The following is a 23,933-nucleotide window of genomic DNA, read 5'->3' as shown; positions in this document are numbered from 1 at the left end:
TATTTTTTTTTTTTTTTTTTTTTTTTTTTTTTTTTTTTTTTTTTTTTTTTTTTAAATCTAGCTAACAGGAACTGAAGCTCTTTGAGAGATAAAGATATTTTGGCTTAAAAAGCAGCCCTTTCATCAAAACAACTCCCCAAGCCCCAAGATACATTTACTGAAAGAAAAATATAGCTGCATGCAAAGCCAAATGCATACCGAAATACAACACAATCCTTTTTTCTACATAATAAATGACAGCTACTGAGGGAATGGTTACAGATGAAAAGAACAAACTTGCTTTCTTTTCAAAGCACCAAGGGGAAATGCATGAAACAATGAAACTATTGAGTAAGACTCTGTCAAGATAAATATCATATATCTGAAAAAAAAAGTATCTTTAAAATCCGATTACTATAACTGGAAGAATTTAGGACATCTGTGTACTTTCAATCACCACTTGGTTTTGTCAGAATTGGAAGATCAGAGTTTTTCTCTTTTTTTGCTTTCATGTTGCCATGCATCACTGAAATGTTACAAGGTTTTCAGTTCCAGCTGTCTCTGAGGGTGGCTTTTGGTTTTTAAATTCAGCATGTCAGTAAACTATTCTTATTATATTCCTAATGTGTCAAAATAGCATTTAATATCAATATTTGGATTGATACTGTTGAAGTTGTCAGAAGAGACCAGTGACTTTAGGTATTTTGGCTCTTGAATGCACATGCACTGAGCTACTTTTAAATAATATTGCAGAAAGTAAGAAGTACCCCTCTTGTGCCAGGGATCAGTGTAGGACCTCAAGCCTTGATCTCAGAAACTGGGGCACTCAGTGCTGGCAGTACCTCTAGGAACTCCTGCTCATTATTTTTCATGTTTGAAGCTATTCAGCAGTGACCTTCAGGGATGACAAATTTTAAAAGCCAATTCTCCCCTCTCTAGGAGTGCACAAGGCAATAATACGAAAAGGGAGCATCTGTTCTACAGTGAAGTTACATAGTTATTACTAGTTTTCAGTGCCTTCTTTTGGTTCATACTCCCTCTAGATAACATAGCAACTGCCTGAGAGGGATTCTCAAATTTTTCAACTTAGATCAATGCAACTTTGTCCTGAAGAAGGAATAGAAAAAATTCTGCTGATACTGCATCAACCAGTGTGGTCTGCAGAACATACATGCTCCATGTTCAAGCAGACTAATTTTGTGACTGTATCAACTTCTGAAAGCCAGGGATGACATAACAGGGATGACATAACAGTGCAGCAAAGTTCTTATCACAGATTACTTGGCTATTGAACACATTGCACATTCAGGATATCACTTCACATATGAATTGCAGAGTAACTTTCCACTCTGATAAGCACTGCCTAATACTTTCCACACTCTACAGTTTTGGGTGGACTCTTTGAGAATTAGTAACTGGGTGTTCATCCCAAAAAGACATAGATACACGATAAAAGATTTTTATGTTCAGGTAGCTCCTCCATCGCAAGGTGCCTCTTGCAGGATCCTGCATTACAGGCACAACTGGAAGACAAAACATAGCTGCAAACCCGCCATTTCCTTCTCTGGTTACAGTCCTCTGCAGTCCAGGGCCTTGCCTGAGTTTGGAGTGGCATCTCACACCCAATTCAGAAGACACTAACCACAGACTTGGCCCCTCCCTGTCCTCCCAGGCTTGCCTGTGGTGGCAATGTTTGCCGTCTTTGGCCTCTTTGTCCTCTTACAGCTATGGAACTGCTGTCATGGGCTGCGAATCTGTGTTTATAACACATCCTATGCTTGCTCCAACCTATAACTGGAGGAGCACAGGAAAAAGGCAACTTGTATGCTCTCCAAGCCTGTTGCTCAGATTGTATCACTGCCATGCATCCCATTAGAAATCTGATTCTTCCTCACATTTCATTCCAGCAATTCTGAGAAGAGTGGAAATAAGACCTATAGGAATATTTGTAGATATGTAAGCCTATACCAGCTTCTTTTATGAGCTGTCAGCAGATCTTTAGAGAATGTTGTCCCTTTCTAAGTTTTGCAAAGAATTTTAGGAAAAAAAAAATCTGGTGCCTTCATAGTACATTTGTGAATATTATTTTTCTTTCAGTGAAATTTCTGTGTATGCTTAGTTTTGAATCTTCTGTGTCTTGGAAGCAGTCTCATGGTGAGGCTGATAGCGGCAGATTTGCTCAATTCTGTCACAACCTCGAAATCTGTTCGTGTACATCTTGATTGTTTCCAAATTTGGGTGGGTTAGGATCATATGCTATCATTTCACTAAGAATGCTGTTGCAGTTTCTTGGAGTGAGAAGCACAGGCTCTTCTTGGACCAAAGCCACAGTTCACAAATAAATTCATCCTGCTGATGGCCTTAGTGTTAATGATGGGTGACTGGTTATGCTACATCTGCTTTAAAGTCTTGTGGAGAGCTGGACAGAAGATGATCTGCATGCTCAACAAATCTTCTGAGGGAATGGAAAATCTGAATCTCTGACTCTGTAAGTACAAGTGGGAATTTTCATCAGAGAGATACATAGCTATGAACAAGCATTCACATATCTGATTAGGTAACTCTGAATGCAAGCAAATACTCCTGTGGATAAAAGGAGCAACTGCCTTCCAAAGTTGCAATGACTGTTGACACTTACTAGTATGTCAAATATTTTCCTATTTAACAAGTCCCATTTTTGTTGCTGCTATGACTAGAGGTAAAGTGAGTTGGAAGCAAAAGTATTAGCACATCCAAAAGTCCTGTTTTGGTGTTTTAATGATTTGCAATAAGCAGTGATATATGCGTTGTCCTTCCCTTACTCCTCGAAACGCATGACTAGACACAGTCCACAGCAGCAGAGGCTAAGGATCAACATATACGCTCAGTAGACATGCAAATAGTTGGTCATTAAATGGTACTGAAGCTTTATGTTAAACCCTTGCCCAGCCTTTCTGTGCAAGAGCAAGTCTTGTTAATGATCACAGCACCAAATATCAAGCTGTCAAATGTTTGGAACTAAGACCGCATGCAAATGCAAAGGCAGACTGCAAGGACCACGAGTAACTTTCATTCCTTCCTTAGAACCCATCTTATGGATAGCAACTAGAGGAAAGAAATTTGGTCTACATCTGATTTAAACAAGGTTCCAGACACCCTGGATATTGCTGCACGGTTGACCAGTGTAAACAACATCCTTCAAGATAAGAATTATGTTCCCATAGTAGTTTATGGTTTAATTCTCTCAGTTTATTTATTGGGTACAATGAAATTTTAGAGTTCATCTACACCAACAATATCCCGAAGTCATGTCTTCACGCCAACATGCATACTTATACTATCATATGAGTTGTATTGCAACTGGGATAGCTGACAGCAAGAGCAGGGAGGGATAGGATGCTGGACACCTATGCTGCCCAGCCAGCCAAACTCAGGGAAGTGTTGAAAAATGATCCCAGTATTGTTGACAGTGGGTGAGCCCATACTGAAGCTACTCAAAAGATGTCCTAAGTGCTTTTGTGGCCCCGATGCCATTACACTCCCCAGTGCTGGGAGCTTCCTTCAGGACAGAACCATTGTTATGCAGGTGGGGGATACTTCTGTGACTGGCTCTGGTGAGGTGGATATACACTGCATGCAGAACTCATCTAACCTACATGAGTGACATAGCCCCTTTTGTCTCCTGCCATAAGAGCCAGAAGCAGTCTACTGTTAGGAGCTAATTACAGCCCTGACACAGCAATAGCCTATTTGTTTCAGTAATTTCAGTGTCTATACCTGTTTCTAAATGGCAAATAACAATCACTGCCCTCATTACCAAGCCAGCATCTCTCCACCTCCACCACCTCTTGCAAAATGTGGTTGTAGAATAACATGGGCTAGTAATAGCTGCATATAATTCCATTTCAGGTTTTGCACATGGTCACCATACAGCAATGGCATTATTTAGACATCCATTTATTTCCCCTAGACAGCTCAACTTCAATGACAAAAATAAAGCTTTGCTTCATTTCTTCTTCTGAACATGCATGCAACTACATTGCAACTGTAAATGAACGTAAGTAAATAAGTACAGATTTTGCTAATTTGCTTTCTTTCCCTGCAAACATTTGTAACAGAGGTCTCAATCCTGAAGATAGAGTGAGATTTTCCATTGTTTTAAACAGAGAACAAGATTAGGTCATAACTATGTCATTGAGTTGCCAGAAATTATTTGAAATATGATTTCAAGTATAGCAGAGGTAGGCAATGACTTTCCAAAAACATTTTGCTTCTTACCAGACTCATTTTTTTTCATTACCAGGTTAAATGATTGCTTAGCAGGGAAAATGAAAGGGAGAATGAGGGAGGTACTTCAAACAAAACAAGAAGGATCAAATCTAAGTACAGTAGATAATATTTTCTTATAATATGTTCTTGACCTTGCTGTCACAGTACTGAACTGAAGTATTATGGAAATAATCAACACTTCACAGTTAGTAGGACACTGAAGCTGTCCCTACAGCAAAGGACAGTTGGCTTCCTCAGGATATGTACATCTCGGGCAATGGAAATGGAAGTGATACAGCGGGACAGTTGAGCGCACCATGCACTTCCTACTGGTGGGTCAAGGTACTTGTATGGTCCTCCATCACCCTCACCTTCTGTTCTTCGGGCAAGCATATCTGCTCCTCTTCTCCCTTAAATAAGTTTGTGTTCCAGACAAGATTAAAGGATGTGCCAGCCAATGTCCTTGCACACAGGGAGAGAGATGTCTGTAGAGAGTTTCCCAACACTGCTTTCATAGACACTGCACAGGGCTGGAGGACATAAGAAGTCTTAGGCTATGGTGGCATTTGGGGCTGCAACAGGAAACCAGGCCACTATCAGTCCAAAGAACACCTATAGGTCTCACAGAACCCCTCAGACAAACTGTTTGTGATTCTCTCAGCAGCTGTAAATCACAGCTGGTTCAGTGTGGACCCTGCACACAACTGGAGCAGTTATCCTTGACTTCCTTTCACCAAGATGCAAAGACCTGGGGCTGTGCTGCAACAGAAGTAATTATTCAGAAACAAATTTAGCCCTTTTCCTGGGTAATTCACCCCATTTCTGAGCAAATCTCGTACATGAAGTTTTGAGCACTTGTTAGTCCTGTTGCCAGGATTTGAGATCCACTGTCTGTCTTCACTGAGTTCAATCCCTCTGTAACTGAATACACGGTGGAACTACAAACTTTAAAAAAGGATCCCCAACTGCTTGATGAGCATCAAGAAAATACACAGAAGAAGTGGCTTCTCCACTGGTATAAAACCCACTCTATGTATAAACTGATTGTCATAAGAATGTATTAGGGGACATCATCATGAAAATTAATTGGAGGATTGGAAACCAAAGCCTATTCCAGATTCTTTGAACTGAGATTTGAGTTTGAATAAGTCTTCAAACTCTGTGTTATTTAAATTTTCCATCTGTAAAATTGAGATAATTATCCAATTAATCCTTAGGCTCAGTACTCCAAGATATCATATATTATCAATTATCTCTCGTTCATGAAAGGCATCCATTGCTGCTTATGGTCACTGCTTGCATTTCTTCTCGAGTAAAGAAAAATAGAGAACAATACAATATTGCAGCTAGTTTTCTGTACTAGTACCTAGGATGGAGGGAGGATGTATTCAAGAAGGTTTGTAAACTTTCCACACAATAAGTGCACTTTGTATCTGAAGAAGAATCTCATAATATCTTCTCCCTGGCAATATGTGGTATGTGACTGAACTGTCAGAGAACAACTGTCACTGAGGTACATGTGTTTGTTGCTGAGACACGTCACTTGCCCATCCATGGAAAAATGCTCCTTGCTCAGGCCCCAAGCAGTTCAAAGCAAGCTGGGGGCATGCAAAGCTCACTGATTATTTCTGAGGCTTTACAACCAAGGGGAGAGAACTAGTTCAGGCAAAGTGAGAGCTGACTACAACCTTTGTCCAAATCTTAAACCAAACCTGAAGTAAATTCAATTAGCATTCACTTTCCTGCACTCCTTGTTTTTAGATTAAAGTGGGATAATATGGAATTGAATGACTCTGCTCTGGCTGGAGCCAGCAAGGACCAGAAAGTGCAGTCTTGTGACACTTTTAGTCTGATTCCTGGAAAACAAGTGTAGTCTTGCTAGATATCCACAACTCCGAGAGACCCTATGAACATGTGGAAGCTCTCTCCACTCTGATCAACATACCTTGTTCAATCTGAGGGTTGTGTCAGCTCTGCATACAGCTACTTTTTTACTCCACTGTTTACTAAAAGTTTAATTATTATTTCAAAATTATTTCAGACATATTTTACAATCTTTATTATAGGATATGATACATTAGTTTGTGATAGTTAAATTGTAGTCTTTAGTTTGGTCTCCTTAAATCTACATAAAAAGATAAAAATGGCAATAAATCCTATTTTTGATAGTCCAGACATGAGTTCTATTTCTGTAACGCTTTGCCTTATTTTGGAAAACACAACTAATGTTAATTAAAGGTTGGTTGATTTTTTTTTTTAAACTTGATTTAGGGTATAGATACATATTATTGTGAGTCAGCTGTGAGGGCTTAAATTTACAGCTCTGTTTGCTACTTCATAGGAACTGTGTTTCTTTCCTTGTGTCAAATGCAAGATTGTTTATCCCTCAATGAGAGGGCCATGACGACTTCATAAAAATGAGTTTGAGAGGCAACTTGACCATGGCCTAAAAATATCTCCCTGGTAGAGCAGCTACTTGTAACAAAAAGCTCTTGAAAGAAAAGATATTAAAGCATCCTGTGATTGGAAGTTCAAGCAGAAGTAATCAATAAGAAAATAAATGAAAAAAATGTTGAGCAAATAACTCGTATAAGAAGGGTGGATTTTCCACTGCTGGAAATCCTGATGTCAAAACCAGGCATGAAATGCCAGAGGCAATGGGGGTGAGGCAGCAATAAACCTGGCAAGATTCTATAGCCACATTATGCAGAATACCTGACAAGAACATTGTACCATCTACTTCTGATTCTACAGTTATTATGACTGTAACTCCGAATTGTCACATGCGCCTGAATTTCAAGGGTGGTCTGGCCTCAACATTCCTATTCAGTCCCATGGAGCAAAACATAGATATGAATCTGAATCCAAATTCAAACTCTTTCAAAACCTGAAATAAAAAACCTTGGATCTTATATTCTGGCTTTAATGAATTTTTAAACTAGGAGAGAAAAATGTGGCTTTAAAAATAATTTTCTATTCAATGTTCTCTTATTTTCACCATTAGACATAAATAAAGCCGTTGGTTGCTTTATAATGATCAGTACAAATGACATTTATATGCGTTGTCTGGACTAATGTAGTTCTACTGCAGAAAAAGCACAGCTAAAATATCATGCAAGTGTAGGTAAGAAATATGCTGATTTTCACTGCTGCTTGTCCCATGACTTTGTTTATTCAAGAGGAAGGATTCTTTCAGTAAGTGAACGGGTAATGTAGCTACAGCTTGCTGTACATGCATACATACATCTGATTGGTGCAGCATTTACATTGCACTGCAGGTTTGCAGTTTTATTGTCTCTGGGTCCGTCCTGCGAGCCCACAACACAGTCCTTCAGCATGTTCCATCAGCTGGTTCCATTCAAACAGATCTGTTTCCTGACATCATTAAATACAGCTCTGGTTTGCACTGTTGAAGGCAATGAATCATAAAAGCTGTGATTCACAGTGTTGTTCAGTTGTGTCCCTGAGCTTGGCTTTGGTCCTTGGTTCAAAAACCCAGTTAACCCATTTCCAAATACATTTAGTCCAGTCTGTCCTTCTGAAGACAAATGCATCTTCTGTCCCTCGGCAATGGTCAAGAAACCTCTGCAATAGGGTTATGTTTTTGCAGGTAGATAGGAGATACTCCAAATAGCTTGGACCTGAACCAATTAGCTACAAGTTTTATAATTTATCAATGCAGTTAGTAATTCTCCTATTAGATCTAAAGCCAGCCTTTTGTCCTCTGCTCTGAGTTTTTAGTACACCAATGATATGTTTCTCCCTACCCTCATAATCTCAATAGAATGAGATTGTTTTCATTGTCACAAATAATAAGGTTTCTCCCAATTTGACAGCTGTCAAGACAAAGTCATGATATTTAATGAAAATTAAAGTTGCAATCTGAATAAAAGACTCCTTTAATGAAATGAGGACATTTTGTCCAATAACAAACACCAACATCAAATGCTTTTTTTATAATTTAGCAAAGATGTGATGGGAAATTATTTGAATAAATCAGTAGCACAGTTGAAGAACATTATTGTTGTTTTGGTGTTTCTCAGAGGAGCATTCTTCAGATCCCAGTGGGGTATCAGTGCTGGGCCCAGTGAGTCATCCTGGCTGGGAGAACCCCCCAGCAAGAAGCTACAGCAGCCATGTCCTGGTCTAGGCATCTTTAGATTTCAGATTCACATGGGCTTCTTGCTTGGAACACCAGCACAGGGCAGTCCAGTCTACTCTTATTTCAGAAACTGCAGATGGCTGTGGTCACCAGAAATGGTGGCAGCCCTTCCTGGGCACTAGGCATGATGGTAGTCCTGGCAGATGCTTAGGACCTTCACTCAGATAACACCACTGAGATTTCAGCAGTGACGAAGCACTCATGAAAAGAGTAGTGTGGATGGCTCCCATTCACTTCAGTGGATATCTAGCTTTAAAGACTGACTGTCTTTAAAGAAATTATAAAGAAATTTTAGAGTCACAAACTTCATGAATATTTTCGCTTTAGGTGAGCATTTCACAAACATACTACACAGAGTTAATGTATGCTTGGCCCTGTCACATTCTGATATTGTCCTCATTGGAAGAGATTGTCTACAGGAATGAAGCTGTAAATTTGAATAGATTAACTGTTGTAAAGAATTCAGTGACTTATTAGTATAATTGAGAACCTCAGGTGAAATCAGGATATTCATTTTCATCCCATTAGCAAAAAATATGCTGGATCTCATGTCTTATTGTTGAATAAGATAGATCCTCTATAGGATTCCACAAAACAGAAGTGAAGGAAGGTAATTTAAAAAAATTAATATAATTTTGTATCAGTGAGCAACATTTTTTCTTTCTAATACAAAATGATTGTGGTATTTAGTCTAGGTAATGCATTGTGCTTCTGCTGTTGGTATTAATGTCCTTTCAAGTGAAGAGAACATGCAGCCATTTATGAGTTCTTGCTGTTAAGATGTTCAGCAATGTAATAATTAACAATGTTGATGTGTAAATTAAGCTTCAGAGTTGAAATTGCTTTTGCAATGAATGAGGCAAATCACATTTCTCTGGCTCTTGGTTCAACAGAGCAGGTGAGGACTGGCTGAAAGCTAAACATAGCAGTATTCAAGGAATAACATGTCTTCTTTAAACTGTCTCCTTTCCCCTTTTTTGGTGCACTCTGCCTGTGGCATCTTGCTGTGCGCAGTGGAGGAATGCGAATGGCACATCACAGCAAAGGAGGAAGCAGTTTCCCCAGGTCTCAGCTCCTCCAGGACTCCCACAGCCATAGAATCACAGGATGGTTTGGGTTGGAAGGGACCCTAAAAAATTATCTAGTTACACTCTCCCTACCATGTGCAGGAACACCTTTCACTTGACCAGGTTGCTCAATGCCCCATCCATCTTGAACACTTCTAGGGATGAGGCATCCATCACTGCTCTAGTAATCTGTTCCAGTGCCTCAACACTTCTACAGTAAAAAATTTCTTGCTAACACCCAACCTAAACCTCCCCGCTTTCTGTTTAAAGCCATTCCCCTTGTCCTGTCACTAGTAAAACGTCCTTCTCCAGCCTTCCTGTAGGCCCCCTTTAGGTACTGGAAGGCTGCTATAAGGTCTTCCCAAAGCTTTCTCTTCTCCAGACTGAACAATTCCAACCCTATCTAGCCACAGAGACACTTGTATGAGTGTCTGGATGCCCTCAACCATTCTCATACTGTGTGCCAGGAGAAAGACGAGATTTTTCAGTGTATCTCATTAAATATTTGAATCTCAATGGCCTTTTCTATTCGTTGGCCTAAACCAAGAACAGGCAACCAGTCTGCCTACCTTATCTCATTTCCAGTCTTTGTTTTAAGGGTAGTCTCCAGGCTGCGGACACACTAAGAAGTGTTACGGTTGAAGAAAACTGTGTGCCTAGGTCAAAAGGAGTAGAGAAGGAAGTGATGCAGCTAGTACTTTATTAAGTATTTATAAAGACTGCTGTCCTTTTACTTTCTAAGACAAGAAAAAGCAGGATCATGCACGTGGCATACTTGCACAAAATATATAAAGCACTGAATTTTAGCCAAAATCAGTATCTAGAGTGTTGCTTGCACTGACATATGTACTTCTGCTTCCCTTTATCTTCTTTCAATGACACTTGGTTGGAGAAAACTAAAAACAGTCTAGTACTGATAAGCTCTGCTTCAGATATAGACCTTTAGTTTACCTCTTGCAAATTGGAGGCTCTAGTTTTCCACAGCTGACTCCTAGGGCAAGGCTTAGTGGGAGCAGTCCAGTGTGCAGCTGGTCTTTCAGGGTCACATTATTGGAGTAAAAGAAATGTGGGAAGGGAGAAGTTGTGCTTTGTGGCATGAAAGAATGTGTTGTTTTATAGAGACTCATTATTGTATGGATATTGTCTTAAAATATTGTTTGACCTGTTGAGGTCTTATCTGCTGTAAGTGTGCTCAGCTAACATGAAGACTTGGCCACTGGCATTAAATTATTCTTCTCCTTTGCCCTCGTTTCACTTTCAGCTTGAGTGATGTCAGCTAGGGAACAGACTTAATCCAGCATTTTACAAGCACCATGATAAGCATATTCACTGTCACAAATTAAAAGAAAAACTTCACTGAAACTGTTATTGAATTGAACTACAGAATGGGTAGTATGTGAAAATAATCCAGGAAAACATACAAAAGAAATATCCTCCATATAACAAGTGGGCTCTCCTTAAGGATGCCTCACTTTTTGAGAGCCTCAATTGAAACAGAAGCATAGACATAAAAATGGAAGGTGTGATTGAAATACAATGGTACACACAGATAATTGTGAAGAAATAAAAGGAGAAAGAAAAAGGTGAATTAACAAAATTATTCAAAAGAATGTGTTTTTTAGCAATATCATATACAATTCAAGTGGGCACACTTAGTGCTAAAAGAGCTCCACAAGCTATTTCAAACTAGGCTTCCTACCCATTTGTGCGATGCCTGTAACTAGTGTTCTCTGTGTTTCACAAGATTTAATGTATTTACCTTCCCACCCCTGCTGTGGAATACTGAAGTGTTTTCCACAGCCTGCAGACTGGCACTCCGGAGTGCTGTGAGGTTGTTGTCAGCTCTGTGATGTGTCTCTAGCTGGCATTAACATGGGATGAAACACAAAAGGGTGATGTTGCTGCAGTGGCAGTGTCTGCTGTGAACCCCCCTTCTGTCATCAGGTACAGACGGGCACCTTCACTCTCACTCAGCACTTCTCTTGGTTGATGGATACACTGTTGATTCAGGCCCCTTGATAAAAGCTTCCATTGCCTTTACTTGCACATGCAGGACACTGTGTGTGCATAGGGTGAGGGAGAGGTGTGTGTGTGACCCTGCAGGGGGTCACTGCTTTTAGTGCTCTATTCCCTTCTGCTCAGTCCCTCTCTAGTACCTGTTTAGCATAAATTTGCTTCCTTGGGACTCATTCCATGTCACCCATCTGTACAACTTCCCAGATTTTTACCTCTGCAGAACTCTGAGAGCAATGCTTCCTGTTTCATGGCAGTGTAGCCAAGAGCTTCCAGTTTTACTGGACTCCATTAAGGAACAGAGTTCAGGGTTTGTAGCATTCAGCGCTCAGCCTTTTCTTGCACATGGACACTGTGGACAACTCTTCTGTCTTTGATATGGTGTCTCTGCCATATATAACGTTTCGCACATAAGTAAAGATGTACTTTTCTGCAGGGACAGACTGATGTCTAGTGTGTGTTCTTCCTTAAATGCTTTTCCCTGTGTTTTCTGAGCTTGCATTCTTTAATCATTGAGCTTTACAGTAGCCAGAACAGTGGTTGCCCTCAATGACTATTTCTTCCTAGTTATTAGTCATGTGCTTAAGCTCATTAATAAAAATAATCAGAAACATGCAATCAGAAAAGTGAGCCACCTTTTTAATGTTTTGGAACCTTGTGCATCCTCCAGACAGTTTCACACCTGTTTGGAGTGTGTGTAATGTGGGGTGATGCTGCTATTTGAGCTGAGAATCTTTTGAATGAAAGTATTTCTTAAACTAGTAACTCAAAGAAGAGCATATTTGAAAACTGAGAGACCCACCAGAACTCCAGACTCACACTGATGAACTCTCTAGTCCTTCAGGACTGCAGATCTTGAGAACAGGTCATATGTATGAAGAAGCACTTTCGCTTTGATGTTCACAAGAAAATGTCTTTGGACACCAGAACTTTTTGCCAAAAGCCAAAATTCCAGTGGGAATCCTTTGCCTTGTTCTTCTGCTCACCTTCTTTGCTGTTTGACTGCTGCTTCCCATCCTAATGCTGGATGCAGTGTTTCAGTAGTATGGAGAGCCTGGGAAACGCTCTGGGATAAATAGGGTTAGGAAAGCCGCAATCCTGCTGACTAACTTCACCCTCACACTCAGGTTATCACCCAGAAGCAGCACCACTGAGATCAGCAGCTGGTACCTTTATGAAAGTGGTGCCACAAGTCAGTCACACTCCTAGTTCTGAAAGAATCTTGCACAGCTCTGATCCAAACCTCATGTGTGAGCAAGAGAGGTCCAGAGGGCAAGCAGTCAGATGTACTGTAATAGTGGGATGAGGATGAAGTGTTAATTGAGAAGGAGTCCGTAACTCCTGTATTGGTGATACCTCAGGTGTACAGATTGTACTTGTGCATCCCCTACACCAAATCCCATCATTCTTAAGGTTGTTCCTGCAGTGAATGAAAGACTGGGCAAATTAGCTCTCCACAAACAGCCCCACGTCAGAAGAGAGACCTGCTGGGACCCTGCCCATCCATTTCCTTTCCCTTCCCCTACATCAGCAGGGCCAAAGCAGGAGAATGGGGCTGACCATCTGGTCCATGGATGTAAAATCAGTACACACTCTTTGAATGGAAAAATGCAATTTGAAGTACCCACAGAGCCCTTTTTTTTTTTTTTTTTTCCTGAAAGAACACAGTACCTTGCACCTCATAAGTTTGTTCCTGATTATAAAAACAGCTGGAGGGTGAGTTTGCACAGTTGCCTGAAATATGTTCTTTGAATGGAAAATAATTTTGGTCTTAAGTGTTGTAAAGCAAACCACATCTCAATAGGAAGCTCTTGTGACCTCATGTGTTCCCTCTGTGTTTTTCAGATGAAGGAGCCCCACAGCAAAGGAGATTCACTGCCCAAGCCGGAACCCAGGACCCTCTGGGGTGGTGAGGAGGCAGGTACGGGTAGTGTGTGGCAGGGTGGGCAGCGGGGCTGAGAAGGAGGTGCGCTCTCCTTCTGATGTGCCTTTTTTCTGGGCTGAAGTGCTTTGTCTCCAAGCCAAGCTTAATTGAAGGATGTTTTTCATGTCAAAAGGAGATGTAGGCTCTCACTCACTGCGTGTTTGCTGGGCAAAAACAACCACAGCAGCAACAACAACTCACTTTGCGTGCAGGATGGCTGCAGAGCACAATGAGCTTCACAAAGGCTCCAGAGTAATTATGCCATGACATAATGAGGAGAAACAACAGAATTCTAGCAGATCTGTTCAATAAGCCATCAGATGCACTTCAGCATTGACCTGCTGTGTGAGCAGAGCTCTCCTTAGCTACTAGCAAGAGTCCTGCAAATGAATCTGAGGGTAAAAGTGGTCACTTGGTGACCCCTGATCTGTATAAAGGAGAATCAAGGACATAAGTGCTGTGCACAAGAGAAGCCTCAGTAGTTTTGGCATAGATAGAATAAATTGAATATGTTGAGCTCACATGCATTCTTCTTACTCTGTCTCCTTTGTCTTGGGGTTTTGCTTTTTTTTTTTTGGGGGGGGGTGCGCTTTTGTGTGCTTTGTTTGCCTTTATTTCTCTTTGCCTAATCATAATCTTGGATCTTATTTACAAATGGGAAGTGTACCAGATTAACTTGGACTGTTGGTGCTGTTGTTGGATTAAGTCAGAACTGCATTTAAGTCAAGAAAAAAAATATCCCTAAAAATGCTGTGACAACACAGTGCAAATGTCCCAGTAAGCATAAACTGTTCCTATCATGACAGGAGCTGTCAGATCCTGAGGCAGATTTCACTTGGATGTTTGGGGGATTTTCTTCATGCTCTCTTTGCTATTTTTGCAACTGTTCCCCTAGGAAAAATCCCAGAAGTCTCTGTCCCCATTAGGAAGAAATCTTTTCTTTCACTTCCTCACTTTGATTTTGAGCGCGTAATGCTCTGGGTTAATTTCCCTGACCTATTACCAGTCTTGGCTTCTACACATAGAGATTAAATCCTGATCTAGATGATGAACTTTTATTACACAAGTTTAGAAATACATTTCATTAACTAAACACTCTCACTCAATTGTGACATCTCACAGTAGTGTGTGAATGTTGCAAGTTACACTGATTTCTAAACAGTGGTAGCTATAGCTATAATGTATTTTTTTCAAAAATATTGAAGTTCACACATGGTAGCTGGTTTAACTAATTTGAGCTGTACTTTCTTATTCCTGAAGTGCACTAAGGTAGTGATTTATTTTACCCTTCTGCCAGCTACATGTGCAGTGGGAGGGCTCTCAATGTCCTTTCACTCGCTCCTGCCCTCTCTTCTCCATCAAAAGTTATTGTCTTCTTAGTTAGGTCCACAGCTGGTTACATGTGAAACCACATCTAGGGAATGAATCAATTAAAAATACAGTATTTAGAGACCACTTCTAGGCAGTGGTGATGAGATGGGGATGCTAGAAGTTCTTTTTCTTACCCAGGTTAATTAGGTATCCAGGCTAATTTCAGATAAGTAGAAAAAGTGCTCATGGCTTGCTAATCTGGGACGTAGTCCCAGAGTAGCTGAAGTTTAAAGGCTCTTCTGCCATGACACAACTGCCAGTTGTAAAGATTACAATTTCATGCCTGTGGCATTTTCCAGTTTAATGAAACATCAGCATTTTCTCTACTTTTCCCTCATCTTTTCCAATAAAGCCCTTTTTCCTGACACAAAAGCTAAGTCAATTAAAATTGTGATGAAAGTGCTCTAAAGGCACAGCTTGAAATTCAGCTTTGCAACGTACAGAAGGTAATTATTCCATATTTTATTTCCCTTTTAATGTATCCATTTATACACCACAACATGGTAGCAGATCAAAAGTCTAATAGAGCTTAATTGCAATTAATATAAATGCCTCTCTATGTGTCATACTGAACTTGCACTAAAGAAAGGAATGTAACAGTCTGGATTGAAGACATGTGAAGTTCTTCCAGTTTTACCTGCAGGACAACCTCTAGCTGACCCTTCAGCCACTGCTGTCAGGGAGGAAGAAGAGCTCCATGGCAACTCAGATGCGGCAATTTGGAAGATCTGTGCTGACTGGACACTCTAAATTTTTGGGGAAAAATTGAGATCCCAGCACTTGTAGCTCTGAAGAATTTTTCTCAAATAGAAAACAAAACCATAATCTCACCTGACTTCAGACCTCTGCAAAGCAGGTGGTGTGTTGTCACAGGTTGTGACCTAGGAGAACTCTTGTCTGAGGGGGAAAAGAATTAGTCCCTATTTGTGTCCTTTTCTCTCCCCTGACTATCAAGGAAGGCTAGATGAGCTGGGTTTAACTCATTATTACAGATCTTCACTGATGGGGAATCCTTGATACCCCTCTGCTTCTTTCTGTCCTTGTTCCAAGCCTTACAATATTGTCCTTAGAGTCCATTTTCTTGGACAGTCCATGCAGATATAAGACAGAACTAAGTATTTGTATTTCTTAGTGCCTTTTTTTTTTATTTGCATCTTTTTCTGTTGAGTTATAAATCTGACACCTAACATACCACAGAATACGATGAAGGCCCAAATTGGCCAGAACCAGGACCCTGGAGGACTTTCTTCCAGAGTATAGCATTAGGTGAGGTTTCTAGAGGATTTGCTACATTGCTGCAGTTGCAGGGGATGAAAGTGAGGGATGGTAAGGGGATGAAAAAGAGGCCACTGGAGAAAATAGCAAAGTGATGAGGAGGCACCACATCCATTGCTTTTCCTAGGTACCAGAAGGATATCCAGATTTGACCTTCTCTCTTGCCCTAACATTTCCTTCATTACCATGTATTTTCCATCCAGTATCCAAACTGCATCTTTATTCTGTTTGAGGTCCTTTTTCCCCAGCAGGGATCTATATTTTAGCTGGCAAGACCTAATGGTAAGCCCTTTTACCTGGAGAATTGCCAGTGACAAGAACTCCAGGCCTTATAGGAGAGTTGATTCATATTTTTGAAAAGCAGTACAGGGGGCATCATCTATAACCCTTTTGTGTTGTTAAGCAGCTAAGCAATAAATCACACAAAAACATGAGATGTTGCAAGATTTATAGGGAAAAGGTCTAGGAAAATGTAGTATAGAAGAGAAGCTGAGTGTCACGAGTCTCCTGGTTATTCCTTTGTATGGTCTGGCTCCTGCCTAAGGAGAAGTATCCTTATGTATTTTACAGACACTGAAATAAACTAATTAAAAATACCATACTGAATGAAGCCCACACAGAAAAAGTTGCTATGATTTTCTGGTTGTTTTGCTGTTGCTTGTAAAAGTGACCTCAGAAGTGGGAATGTGCCTATGTTGCTCCCTTATAAAAAAAAGGACAGTTTTTCTTCTTTTGTAATGGTAGCCCAAGTTCTCTCTGTATCATATTTTTCTGCAAAATATATTTGTCAAGATAAATATTTGTGACTGCACTTTGTAAAGGGTGAGGTTTGTCCAGGAAAGGGACAGAAAACCTTAACCAAGGTAGGGTATGATGTAGCAGCAGGTTGGAATTCGTCAGTCCTGACCATCACACAGCACCAATGAACCCCATAACAGAACAGCCTGACTGAGGAGACATTTAATTCTTTTCACACCAATGTGAATACTCTGAGGTAAATGTGTTTTAGAAAAGAGAAAGGCTAACTAAGGCTTGTTATGCACTACCCTCTAATTACCATTCAAGGCCCTAGGCAAAGAGAAGGCTGTCCCCAGACTGATTGCCTCAGGAATGAGATGAAAGCTTCTTCAAGGAAACCTACTGCTTCTCCAGCTCCTACACGAGACATGGAAGGTTTCTGTTCACGTGGAGAAGAAACTAGGTTTTAAACTTTTTCATGTAAAATGTAGCAATGACTGTATGAAAACCCGAAAAACCTTCCCACTTCTCAGTAATCAGTGGACTAAAGGGTGTGATCTCAGTCGCCAGTATGAAGAAGGATTAATTTTAAATTTTGTCAACAGTAGTAATGCTTTTTGATACCCTCTATAGTCTCAAGGAGATACTTGTATCTGTTTTGTCACTGTGCATCTCAGGAGGCAATCTGTGAAGCAGTTCAGTGGTGAGGGAAATGAATTCAAAACCTTTTATTATAATCAGACTTTAATATGTTGGAGCAAAATTGCTTCGTTTACCTGAGATGTGCTATCATTTTCATTTAGCCTATCACATCATTCAAATAGCATTGTCTGGAGATAATTACTGAAGAAGGCAATCTCTTGTCAGCCTAAAACATAGCAGCATAAGCTCATTTACTGAAAATTAAAACAGATGGAAAATTGTTTTTGCTTTTAATATAACTGCACAAAAACTAAGATTGCAAGTATGCTAAAAGTAATCATAGGAAATGCAAGATTGTGGCCTATAACCTTTGTCCTAAACAAAGTATTTCAACCATCCCAGTAAAAATAAGAATATTTATTCATATCAAGGATTTGGAAACGGTAAAAGAAATATCTCTCCACAAAAAGGATCGGATGCCTGTAGGCAGCCTAGGAAAAAAAAATTGAACAAAGATTTCATTAGAATAACTCAGAAAAAAGTCATAAATATTGAAAAAACAAACAAAGCACTTTTATTCTATAAGCACATGTATACATCACCACATGGATGTGAATCATCTCAGTAAAACTAAGAAAGCTATTTGTCTACCTAAAAATAAAAACCAGTTTCTGCACTAGTTCATAGAGCTGAGAGTATACATTCTAATACAGGATGACCTACCATGCCCTGGGTTCTATATATATTCTTTAAGCTCAGGAGCAGCCTGGATGGGAGATAGAGATACTTCTCCATCCACACAATTTTTTTTCTCCTAGATCTGTTGTCACATGACAGAGGTATCAGAATTCCAACGTAGTTTTAACCACAGAAAGTACGTGTTCTGCTCTCCTGGGCATATGCTTGGCAGGCTGTCAGCATTGTGCTCCACTTGTGCATCTTCTGGGCATTTTTTTTCCTAATGACCAAGTTGAACATTCATTTTGATGCCATTGCCCCCTCTTGCACCTTCTGTCACCACTGGGAAGATTTTGGCTTTGATGTCATTTTAGCTCTTCATCATGAAGTGATAGGCTCCTGTTCAACTGCCTTTAACCTCCTCTTCATCAGGTTACACAAGCCCAGCTCTTCAGCCTCTCATCAGCGGTCCTTGTTGATCAACCCCTGATCAACCTGGTAGCCTTCCACTGTGGCTCTCTCCAGTTTAAGATCCTTCTTGAAGTGGGTTGCCAAAGCTGTCCAGTTTTCCATATCCTATTTGACTTCATCCTATGAAATAAAAACATGAGGAAGTGACCTCTTTTACTTGAAATAATTTTGAAGATGACTTTGAACTCGTGATGTTCCACTTAAAGTGACTGTAGCTGATGATGTTGCTTTCAGAATGCTGGCTTCATCTTGAAGCAGTGGGGAAGAAAGATAGGCCTGAGAGGGAAAAGAAAGCAAAATGAAGGAGAAGATTAAGGGGAAAAGATCACTTCAAGGAGTAATGGCAAGGTTGGAAAGAAGACAGAGGGAAAAAAAGAAGGCTGAAAAAGTCAACATGACAAAGACCAAGGGAGCAGTGCAGGAAATTGCATCCTGACACTTTTGTTGCACTGTGATCCAGGACAAATGTAGACTAATATGATCTACTTAGCAAATGGGGATGGGTCAAGTTTGAAATCATTTAAGCTAAGAAGTTTCATTCTCCAGAGAGGGGACAGCCAATGGAAAAAAAAAAAGAGTCCTCCAAATAATTGCTTCGCTCTGCATCTCACTGAGCATGTTGCTGAGGAGCTTTATTCTGACAGCCCTTGAAATATATTTTTCATTTATTTCAGTCCCTTTATAACTCTGCAGGAGAATTGCATTTCTGCCTTGGAGTGGAAGGTCCAAAATATCCTGAGAGGGATTTTGTCTCCTCTTTCTCTGCTGCTCACTTGCACCAGCACGTGCAAGCCTGTCCCTCTGCCTCCCAGCTGACTGCAGAATGACTAAATAAGGAGAATCAAATCTGGAATTCGAGTTGGTCTTCCAGGAAATGCTATTTGAAGCCTTCAAAAACAATGAAGAAATTGTCCATAAAAGAATTTTCTCTAAAAATGACTTGGTTGCATTGAGGGTAGTATACTACCCTCCCCACAACTCTGCAAAAATCTGACTAACAACAACTTGCTCAATAAAAAATGAATAAGCAGAACTTCACTTTACACAAGAAAAACTGCCATATTTTTGGATTCGGGTTCTGGAAAAAAAAAAAAATCACATGACAAAACCACAGGAGCGAACAGCCCTGACATCACAAATGTTGGCAGTGTACTCCAGACCAGGCAATATTTATGGAAAGACGAGGGCTAAACTTCTCTCCTGTCAAATCTATGCAGGGCAAAGCATTTTGGCAGGCAGGATCAGAAAGGGCTTTCACTGAGTTTGCACCTTGCTGCCTTGTATATTTCTCTGAAGTTTTTGTAGCACAGATAGGACTTAGTAGGTAAGGTTTCGGAGGTAAAAGAAGACCAATTCCTCGCGTAAAATACAGCCAGGAAAATAGCTTTCTCTTTTTATAGAAGTCAGAGCATTGTTTGGGATTCTTGCAGCCCAAAATGGCTTCACAGCACTCTGCTGTTTCTGCAGGATGTTGTGTTGTGTGCAACCTGCCTTCAGCTGTTGTGCCATGTTGCTATGCGCTCAGGCTGACAGCTGTTGTGTTTCACTCCAAATTAGTGGCTGCCTCTTGCTCCGGAAGTGAAGTAATACCTACACACAGGGCCAGATTCCAGTTCTCTATGGAAATGCCCCCAAAACAAGTGAAAATACTACCAAAACAGATGCTTTGTACCCATTTCCTGATCAGTCACACGATACTTCCTCTTTCTATACGGAGTTCCCCAGACACTCCCACACCAGTTCCCATTTTTTTTTTCCTTTCCTAGCAATCTAAACATTTTGTGTTGTGAAAAGAATTTAGCATCTCAGCAGTTCCACATTTCTTGTAAGCCAGCCCCTCAGAAGTGTCAGGATGCTGAGCCATGCTTGTGGATGATGGCATACAGCCTGGGAGGCTGTTTTAGTTCCCTTGGAGGCCAATTCAGAGTAAAGTGTGATTCTGAAATCTATTTTAAGACCTTCTGTGAAAATGACGGTGAATGACGAAAGAGGACTTTTTACAAGACAGTAGCTGTAATATATTGATGAAATAGTTTTAAATCAGTTTAGCTTACTAAATTTCTTTAAGAGCATTTGAATTGCCTCTTTGGTCCAAGCAAAGGTTCACCTGGCCCAGGATCTCATCTCCAGTAATGGTCCATGTCAGATACCATGCAGAGGTGTTTCTCAATCTGTGACAGTACCGGAATTCCAGTAAACATCAGATGGTGACCTGAAAAATAGCTGCAAATTTTTTTCTAAGTAAACAGTCAAGCAAAGGAAATACAGAAATAAAAGTAATAATATTCTCAAAATATTATTGAGAAAGACAAGTGAGTGAACATTCAAAGCTTATCTTCATTATAGGGTATTTTTGTAAATTTAAACCTTATAGCTGTGCTGCACAAGGTCCACTGATAGTTTTCCAAAAACCTAAGTAATCTCTGAATTAACAGGATTTGAGAGACATGGCTAAAGGCACAAGATACAGACAAATGCTCAGAGGAGTTTATGTCCTATCCTGAGAGCCACAAATAGGCCTCTTATAAAACAAAGTGGGACCTGATGTATCAGGCTCATAATATTCTTCAGTATTTAAAAACACCACATCTGAAAATAAAAATGTGTATAAAGAAAACACGCTCATTATATTAATTAAATAATGTTGGTAATCACAATTTCTAACCTCACAATAGCCTTCCCCCCCACTTCAAGAACAAAACATATTTTCCTATTAAGCTGTCTTTAACAAATGTGTTCACCAGTTCATTAGTCACTACTGTACATACAAACATGTTCCAGTGAGTACAAATGCATTAATAGAAGTAATTTTATTTTATTTTATTCCATGACTCAACTCACACAGTCAAAGTGACTTGGAAGTTTAATAGTTGTGGCTGCAGTACCTAAAGACAAATACACTTGACATAATCAAGGTGAATGCTCTGGAGCTTGAGTGATTACAGATCTTTCATCAGCATGCCCTGAAACTGGATTAAAGAGTTGTAAGTTCTGTGTATGCTGTTCAACATAGAAAAGTTAAACAAGATAGAATAAATATTTATGAAATGAAACCACAATCACAACAACAAAAGTATATGTATACATAATACTAAATATGAGAAAAATGTGGTCTGTAAAAAATACTTCAAAATGTTGTCTCCAGAAAAAGCTGAGCATACTTTACTATCATATACTATCCATTTTGAAGCAAATATAGTGAAGTCAAAATAAGATTAGGCAGATATAAAACTACTACGCAGCTGAATCTGGCATAGGCACCTCATTGCGTATTTCATACTTTCATATCTGAAACACTGGCACAAACAGATTTTCTTCCTTTCTGAGAAATTCCCTTCTTTTCTCTGCTCATTATCTTTCTGTAAAAAGCACTAAGATCTCAAAACTGTGGAACAAGTAAAAACCAGTGTGCTACTTGCAAACTTCTTGAAACTTGGGAGAACACAGCATTTGATTTTTATTCAGAGTATAATAGCTGTGATTTGATAGTTGTTTGAGTCAGTTAATCTGGGTCAGTCACCAAATGAGCAAAACTGCTGTCAAGTTTAGCTTCATAGGAGGTGGGCTATATGTCCAATGAGTTGAGCATGGGATTGAAAGTCACAAGCTTTACAAATGTTTAATCTATTTCAGGCTCATCATATGACCATGACCCAAGTCATCCAACTTCCCCATCTCTTTATTCTATAAAATGTAACTGTTAATGTTCACTTTTGCGAGAGTTTAAAGAGCTCTGAATAAAAACAAGCATAAGTGAAAATCATTACTAAGTGAAAATCATGAATAATAGCACTAGTAACAGAGTTTCTTGCAACTGTAGAGAAGTCCACAGTGCTATGCTTTGCAAGTGACTAAAGCTGCTATTGGCAACTAAATTATGCTTAGTCTTTATGCAATTAGACTATATATTTTTCCTCAGTGGCTCATCTGGCTCATCTGTCTACAGGAGCAGTACAACACTGAAGGCCAAAAGTCTTGTTTTCAATCCCCTATCTCACTGGAAAGTACTTTGCTTAATCTCTTTATGCTTCAGTTTCTTCACCTGTCACTTTATTTGTATTTCTAAAGAGCTCCACTGTCAACAAAAAAAGAGCTACATAGTACTGTTTCCTATATGGCAGCAGGCTGAGGCACATTTGCAACACGTCAGAGTTTCAGGAGTTAATTTTTCTGATGTCCTATTAAAAATACATAGAGATGGTTGATTCTCTTTCTTGTTTTCTTCCTTTAAAAAAAAAAAAGGAATATTTTACAGCATTACTAGGCCTGTCTTACATGAAGGATCAATACATGATATTCAGCTAGACAGAGAGATGTGTTGATCTCACTGAAGGTACAGAAATTCTGAGAATTATGTACCAGTCACACTGCACTCACCAGTAATCCAATATGCTAGACCTGCTTTTCCCCATTTCTGCATGCAAGTATTCTCTCAAAAAAAAAAAACCAAAAAACCACTCTATTACAAGGTTCTGATGAGAGCATCACATTAGTATAAGCAACTACTTGGAGCATGGCACACTTCCAAATCTGTATTCTTCTTTTCTTCAGGAGTTTAAAACAAGAATGCAGCCAATGGGTATAAGATCAATGGCACTGTGCTTACAGTTTGCCTTGTGCAGTGACTAAGCAGGCTGGGATACACACCTGCCTCCAGCTTCATCTGTGCCAGCTGAAGAGGCTGTGCCCAGGTGCTCATCACCTGACTGACTAATGCAAGTCAGTGGGAGCTCCCACATGGAGATCTGCCAGCTGATTCAGTGGCTGGTAACACCCACCATGTGGGTGCTGATGAGCAGATGCAGATGCATTGGGGCGAGGAAGCTCTTGCTGAAGGCTGGAAAGGTCACATACCCACAGTCTGTGGTCTACTGACTGACTATGCATGGCTGGGTGTCTGTGCTTGTCAAACCTCCTGATTCTAATCCTTGAATTGGATGAAAATCCAGAGATATTTAAACTTCAGTTAAAAGGAAGAGACAAGAAATCTCAGAGGTAAAGTTGCTGGACCTGATATACATAGCAGCAAGTGCAAGTCTCTTGTTACTCAGACAGCCAGGTTAGATGTTCTAGCCATTTCTTTTGGCCCTGAAGCCTAGTAAACCTATGGACGAAACACTTGAGGCTTGGCTGCCTGAAGATAAGCTTTTCTTTGTGGAATCACATAAAACATTTACAAAAATGTAAAGGTAGCTTCTGGTAAAGTAAATAAAATGCACATCAAAGGTTTCCAATTCACTCTAGGGCTTAAGGTGTTAAAAAAATCTGGACTAATTGGAATACTACATAGAGATTCACAGTGCTGTGAATGACTGAGTAGGTTCAAAAACAGCATCTGGAAGTGAAAAACAGAAATTAATGCTGG

The 23,933-nt window shown here is 39.9% G+C and overlaps 1 protein-coding gene across 1 annotated transcript in view; it reads left to right on the top strand.

Annotated features, from left to right (window-relative positions):
* The window catches only part of SGK1 (serum/glucocorticoid regulated kinase 1), a 73,890-nt gene that overhangs the window by 36,227 nt on the left and 13,730 nt on the right, over positions 1 to 23,933 (top strand). The window contains exon 3 of the mRNA XM_027898954.1: positions 13,315 to 13,390. Coding sequence (XP_027754755.1) covers positions 13,315 to 13,390 — 76 coding nt within the window. The remainder of the gene's footprint in view (positions 1 to 13,314; positions 13,391 to 23,933) is intronic.

The sequence above is a fragment of the Empidonax traillii genome, unplaced genomic scaffold (genome assembly GCF_003031625.1).
Source record: "Empidonax traillii isolate 1590-97213 ecotype Southwest subspecies unplaced genomic scaffold, ASM303162v1 scaffold631:size1259156, whole genome shotgun sequence".
Lineage (NCBI taxonomy): Eukaryota > Metazoa > Chordata > Aves > Passeriformes > Tyrannidae > Empidonax > Empidonax traillii.
The sequence above is the reverse complement of the archived record's forward strand: the minus strand, read 5'-3'. Positions and strand labels throughout refer to the sequence as shown.